This window comes from Odontesthes bonariensis, chromosome 11 (genome assembly GCF_027942865.1).
Source record: "Odontesthes bonariensis isolate fOdoBon6 chromosome 11, fOdoBon6.hap1, whole genome shotgun sequence".
Taxonomy (NCBI): Eukaryota; Metazoa; Chordata; class Actinopteri; order Atheriniformes; family Atherinopsidae; genus Odontesthes; species Odontesthes bonariensis.
In genome coordinates, this window is record NC_134516.1 from 5,895,866 (window position 1) to 5,902,795 (window position 6,930).

Genomic DNA, 6,930 nt, shown 5'->3' on the forward strand with positions numbered 1-6,930 from the left:
ACTTCTTGCTGTAAGCTAAAAGAGTTGAGGATAACTGGAGCTTTTGCTGCTTTGCTGCTGTAAAACTGTCAGAGATAAGCGGAGCAGCCCAGTTTCTGCTCAGTTTCCGCCCTCAGCAGGTGTAGTACCGCGGGGCGCCCAGCAGGGGGCAGCCGTCAGCTCACCGCCGCGGCTCTTGTCGCTCTTTCCGGGCGTCGTTGGCTCTTGTTGACAGCTCACAGGAAGCCCGGACCAGCCCCTGTTCGCTCCTCCGCGCAGGTTTTCTGCTTCGACTTTTGTCCCGTAAACGAAGATCTTAAACAGCGTGAACCAGCCACAGATGCCCGGGATGGAGGAATTTCAGAACGGCAACGAGGTTCGTCCTGAACCGACTTCCGGTTCCATTCTGCGGTAGATGTTAGCTAGCCGAAAGCTAACCAGCTAAACTGGCTAAAGCTGTGTTTTCTGTAAGGCAATTTTATTTATAGAGCACAATTCATACACAAGGCAATTCAAAGTACTTCACAGCTACATAAAATCACAAGAAGGCAATAAAATCATTAAAAAAAAAAAAAAATAATAATAATAATAAAAAAAATAATTAATTAATTTAAAAGTGAAGAGTGCAGATAAAATACTTTCAGGTGTCATATGCACAGCTAAACGGAACTGTTTTCAGCCTGGATTTAAACATTGTCAGAGTTGAGGCCTGTCTCACATCTTCTGGAAGGCTGTTCCAGATGTTAGGAGCATAAAACTGAAACGCAGCCTCACCTTGTATCGAGTCTTTGGGTGATGCCACCTGTAACAGCTCAGTGAAATTGCATAAAGGTGTAGATTTTCATTAGTTTCAGTAGTTTTGGTAGAAAAATCCACTTTCCCCGGTGTTAAAATGACCCGTTTCCATTTCAGGGCTCATTCAACTCCGAAGAAGCTGACAGCGTCGTCAAAGAGGTACTATTAACAGTGTTTTCTCACTTTTATTTTATGTGTATTAACAGTGTTTTCTCACTTTTATTTTATGTGTATTAACAGTGTTTTCTCACTTTTATTTTATGTGTTCACTAAGTAGCTCTAAGGCCGTTAAAGTCACCTTATTGAACATTAGTTTGCCTTGTTTGAATGCTATAAATGGCTGTTTCCGTGCTGTTATTTCTTTTTTTAATGCGGTCAGTAAGGTGTGCAGGGTTAAAAGTCTGGGCTTTTTGTAATGTCATTTCAGGCTGAAAGGTGCATCATTACTCCCGCATCTCTGCTGCCTTCTTTGGCTCGTAGTTAGCTGCTGTGAACTGCTGTAAAATGGATGCATTGAAGGATTTAAAGTTGGTTTTTAGAAACTTTGGAACAGAAACTGACAGGGTATGAACAGAAAGCTGCTCTTTGATTAAAAACCTGGAGGCTGTTGTGCATTTCCCTGTGAGTGCTGGATCTGTTATTAAACTGTAACTGTTATTAACCTCCTTTAATGGTTTAATTTAAGAGTTTTATCCTCTGGCACTCGGCTTTGAGCAGGTTTGTATCAGAGCAGTGTTGCTCTGCGTGTCGGCTCCCTGCGGTGAAACAGCACCCGCTGACTCCCACATGACTGCACACTGACTGTGTGTGTGTGTGTGTGTGTGTGTGTGTGTGTGTGCGTGTGTGTGTGTGTGTGTGTGTGTGTGTGTCCCAGTGCATTGAGAGCGTGGTGGGCGCTGACGACTACAGCCAGAATCAGGTGAACAAATGGACCGCCAGCATCGTGGAGCGCTGCCTGATGCAGCTGGTCAAACTGGGGAAAGCCTACAAGTACATCGGTGCGTTCGCAACACCTCAGATTCACATTTCTGAGCAAAACTTTACTTTACTTTGTGGGTAAAAAAGCAGCAGTGAGAATCTGCACAGATGTTAAAGGGACAGTTCGCCTCTTTTGACATGAAGCTGTATGACATCCCATATCAGCAACATCATTTATGAACATCTTCTTACCCCCTGCTGCGTCCTGTGAGCAGAGTTCCAGCCTCGTTTTGGTGCTGATGAAGGTAGTCCGGCTAGTTGGCTGGGGTTTAAAAAATAAAGCGTTTTGCTTCTCAGAACAATATGCGTTCAACAGAGTAATACATTTGCATCACAAAATAGTTCTCCAGGAAAAAGTCAGACCTCACAATCTCTTGGCCCTATTTTCTCTCCCTTCGTATCAAGTCTGCTGCCGCCTGCTGACAGCCACGCCTGTTCAGAATCAGAATCAGAATCAGAAAAGGTTTTATTGCCAAGTAATTTTTACATCACGAGGAATTTGGCCTGGTCTGTTTGGTGCCATAAAAACGAAAAATATATTAATAATAATAAAATAAAGTAATAAATGTAAAAAATTTAAAAATACATGTACAAAGTATTTACAAAGTATTTGTAAGCTGTTACAGTGTTCGCTGCTCGGTCTGCACTTCGGTCTGCACAGCAGGCAGTGATACGAAGGGAGAGAAAATAGGGCCAAGCGATTGTGAGGTCTGACTTTTTCCTGGAGAACGATTTTGTGATGCAAATGTATTACTCTGTTGAACGCATATTGTTCTGAGAAGCAAAACGCTTTATTTTTTAAACCCCAGCCAACTAGCCGGACTACCTTCATCAACACCAAAACGAGGCTGGAACTCTGCTCACAGGACGCAGCAGGGGGTAAGAAGATGTTCATAAATAATATTGCTAGTATGGGATGTCATACAGCTTCATGTCAGAAGAGGCGAACTGTCCCTTTAACTGTGAGCTTCTGTCTGCAGTGACGTGTGCCGTGATGCAGAAAACAGGAGCCGGACTCCACACAGCCAACTCCTGCTACTGGGACACCAGCATGGACGGTGAGTGTTCGCTTTGGGCTGCGCTCCATGTTTCACGGGGGCCTTCAGGCCTTCCCCAAGTCATTCGTACACCAGCAGACGCAGAGTTTCTCACTCACTGAAAACATTTTCCACCCTCGATGACCTCGAGCGTCAGAAATCCAACAGATTATCTCACCTTGTTACTATTAAATCAAATCAAATCAAATTTATTTTTTAGCACATTTCATGTACACTAAAAATTACACTACGAAGCTTTTATTCCATGTTTCCATAAAGCCGATAACACCTCCACTTTTTACTGTGAGTACAACAAAAACCTGAAGAAGAGCCTGATTGGAGTTCTTTTTAACATCTTTTTTTTTTAACCTGGAAGCTGCTTAATTCTTTAAAAAAAGATATAGATGCTAAATAAAAGCGTCACCACTGTGCACACTTACGAGCACGTTTAAAGACCGAAAGAATAATCCCCAAAGGTGTACTGGCACCGCTTCCCTGAACTCTCTGAAGCTGCGTTTCTATGCAGTCCGGTACCGTTCTGAACCGACCCTTACCGGACTGCATAGTGGGAACGAGGCTAAAAAAGCAGGACTCTGCTTTGGAAAACGACCCATCAGCTGTTTCTGTGAGTTTTTGAGCCTCCGTGTGAGACGCTGCAGTCCGTAAATGTGATCTCAGGTGAATAAAAGCTGAGTTGTGTCCTCTCTTGTAGCTCGAGTGCAACAGACTCTGTGAGAAGTGTCGTCGTCTCTGCTGATTGGAGCACACAGACACCCACGACCATCTTGTTCACCCCGGTGATGAAGTGAAAGCCTCCGGTCTCACGCTGCTCTGCTGTGTCCTCAGGTAGCTGCACGGTGAGGTGGGAGAGCCGCACCATGTACTGCGTGGTCAGCGTGTTTGCTGTGGCCATGGCGTAGGAGCGCAGTGTGGTCCTCTGACCAGCAGGGGGCACCAGGTGCCACAGAGTCCTCCCCCCCTCCGGCTGCGTGGCAGCCTTTATGTGCTTGGAACACCCACGTCTTAATGTGCTCATGCTGTCCAGCTGCATGCCACACATGTAATCTGATTACCTTTGTTCACCACATGTAATCTGATTACCTTTGTTCACCACGTGTAATCTGATTACCTTTGTTCAACACGTGTAATCTGATTACCTTTGTTCACCACGTGTAATCTGATTACCTTTGTTCACCACGTGTAATCTGATTACCTTTGTTCAACACGTGTAATCTGATTACCTTTGTTCAACACGTGTAATCTGATTACCTTTGTTCAACACATGTATCGTGTCAGTGAGAGACTTTTTGTAATAAACGAGGAGATGTATGAACAAACATGAGCATTCACTTGTTTCCTTTTCGGATAAATAAAAGCAGCTTTTATGTTTTAATCGGCCACCGTTTTCTCTCTTTATAGTTTCTAACTGTGAGTTTCTAACTCGGTGTGTCGACCCCTGACCCCTGTGCTGAAGAACCTGCTCAGTCCTTAACTTTGGACACATGTTGAGCTGAACTTTAGCTCGTGCAGGTTCACTTTCGTAAGGAAAGCGGCTGAATTAGCCGTTAGCATCTCCTGTCCTTCATACATTTAGGCTGTGTTCGAAACCGTATACTTCTCCCACTACTCATACTAACTTTAACTTTTTTTAAGTTCCCGGATGCATACTAGATTCTCCGAAATGTTGGGTATGCATCATGAGGTTACTACTCGTACTCAAACTACCCAAGATGCAACGTAACGTGACGTCGCCGATCGTCATTTCCTGTCAAAACGGCAGTTTCAAGCTAGCTACAACGAGGGTAGGTTTACTTCCTGTTTTCAAAACAAAAGCACCAATTGTATGGTAATGGATTTCCCTATGATAAAAGGCAACGGGTATTTTATTTTTGTGAAAATAACCGGAAGTGCGTTAGCTTACTGCGGCTAGCTTTAGTAGCGCCGAATTCGTGGGAACAAAATTGTAAACAGCCGGTATTTTGTCAGGTTTTCAACACGTTGGGGATCTAAACGACTACTTTCTCACCTGAAAATGTTTCAAATGTTGCTAAAGTTTACAGAGTTTAGAGCTTAAGAGAAATCAGCTTCAGGCCGGCTGATTTCGGCTCGGGCAGGAGCGAAATGCATTGTGGGTAAATGCTATGCATACTGTCTGATCGATCAGTATGTAGTATGTAGTTTGCAGTATGGAGTATGCAGTATGTAGTATGCAGTATGTAGTATGTAGTATGCGGTATGTAGTATGCAGTATGGAGTATGCAGTATGTAGTATGCGGTATGTAGTATGTAGTATGTAGTATGTAGTTTGCAGTATGTAGTTTGCAGTATGCAGTATGTAGTATGCGGTATGTAGTATGCAGTATGTAGTATGGAGTATGCAGTATGGAGTATGCGGTATGGAGTATGCAGTATGCAGTATGCGGTATGGAGTATGCAGTATGGAGTATGTAGTATGGAGTATGCGGTATGGAGTATGCAGTATGCGGTATGTAGTATGCGGTATGTAGTATGCGGTATGCAGTATGTAGTATGCAGTATGTAGTATGTAGTATGCAGTATGGAGTATGTAGTATGCGGTATGTAGTATGTAGTATGCAGTATGTAGTATGTAGTATGCAGTATGCAGTATGTAGTATGCAGTATGCGGTATGCAGTATGTAGTATGCAGTATGTAGTATGCAGTATGCAGTATGCAGTATGTAGTATGTAGTATGCAGTATGCAGTATGTAGTATGCAGTATGCAGTATGTAGTATGCAGTATGCAGTATGTAGTATGCAGTATGCGGTATGCAGTATGTAGTATGCAGTATGTAGTATGCAGTATGTAGTATGCAGTATGTAGTATGCAGTATGTAGTAGGCGGTATGCAGTATGCAGTATGTAGTATGCAGTATGCAGTATGTAGTATGCAGTATGTAGTATGTAGTATGCAGTATGTAGTATGCAGTATGTAGTATGCAGTATGTAGTATGCAGTATGTAGTAGGCGGTATGCAGTATGCAGTATGTAGTATGCAGTATGCAGTATGTAGTATGCAGTATGTAGTATGTAGTATGCAGTATGTAGTATGTAGTTTGTAGTATATAGTAGGCGGTTTCGAACACAGCCTTAGTCTTTTATTGTTTGTTGAGAATGATTTTTTTTTTCTGTTGCTCTTTTGGGGGATTTTCTTCTCATTTCTCATGGATCATGTTGGAGAAGCTGATGAACCTTTGGAAAGCACCAATAATGCCTGGAATCAGACCCTAAATCAGAGGTCTGTTGTCGGGCAGGATCAAAGGATAGTTGAAACCATTTTTTCTCTTGATCATGGTGGGGAAATGTGAGATCTCTGGTGGATGAAATGGACGAGCTCGGATCCCTGATGAGCAGGGCCAGATTAACACTTTGCTGTACCTGGGCAACAATATTCAAGGGCCCCATGATCACCACAATCTGGTAAAATACAGAAAAATCACAGTAATATACAGTAAATATACTCAATACTTCAATAACTGACTGTCATCAAGTGCATTTTGATGTACAGATGTGCAAATGCTCATAGAACTAGAAATGCACCACTATGTCCTCTTATCAAGGCCACTCCCTCACATGTGATGTTATGAGAACAAAACCCATCAGCATCAGTATAATCTGGATAAACTGACCCACTGCATAGAGAGGGAAGGAAGTGTCCTCCATTTTCACAAAAAAAGGAATGAGCAACTACTTTCAAAGCATCTGATATGTGTTTAATAACACCTATTCCCAACACAAATGTGTTGAACTGATAGAGACGTCACAGAGGAAAGACCACAGACAAGACAGGGACAATCAAGTTATAGTGAAGAAATTACCTATTTTCAGGATATACATTCCATTTTTCTCCTTTTTTAATTTCCATTTAGCGCTCCCACTTAGCTTCTCCATGTTTGCATTTTTTGAATTGTGTACAGACGCTTGACATCACACAACCCGTTGATTGGCGTCACCTTTGACCCCGCCTCATGCGGGCCGACCAATGGTAGAGGGTCACAGGAAGCCAGGGGCAGAGATTCTGTGCAGCTACAGTTTAACATATAAGCCAGAGATAATCAGATATTTTGCTTGTGCCCCTCACTGCGCTGGGGCCCCTTAGAGGTTGAGGGCCCCTGGACAATT

The 6,930-nt window shown here is 43.1% G+C and overlaps 1 protein-coding gene across 1 annotated transcript; it reads left to right on the plus strand.

Moving 5' to 3' along the window:
* Positions 1-201: 201 nt before the first annotated feature.
* On the plus strand, positions 202-4,126 carry LOC142391313 (dynein light chain Tctex-type 3-like). Its single transcript, XM_075477081.1, has 5 exons — positions 202-355; positions 892-933; positions 1,649-1,772; positions 2,733-2,810; positions 3,636-4,126. Exons 1-5 carry the CDS (start codon positions 320-322, stop codon positions 3,707-3,709), a joined length of 354 nt encoding a protein of 117 aa, XP_075333196.1. The 5' UTR covers positions 202-319; the 3' UTR covers positions 3,710-4,126.
* The last annotated feature ends 2,804 nt before the right edge of the window (positions 4,127-6,930 follow it).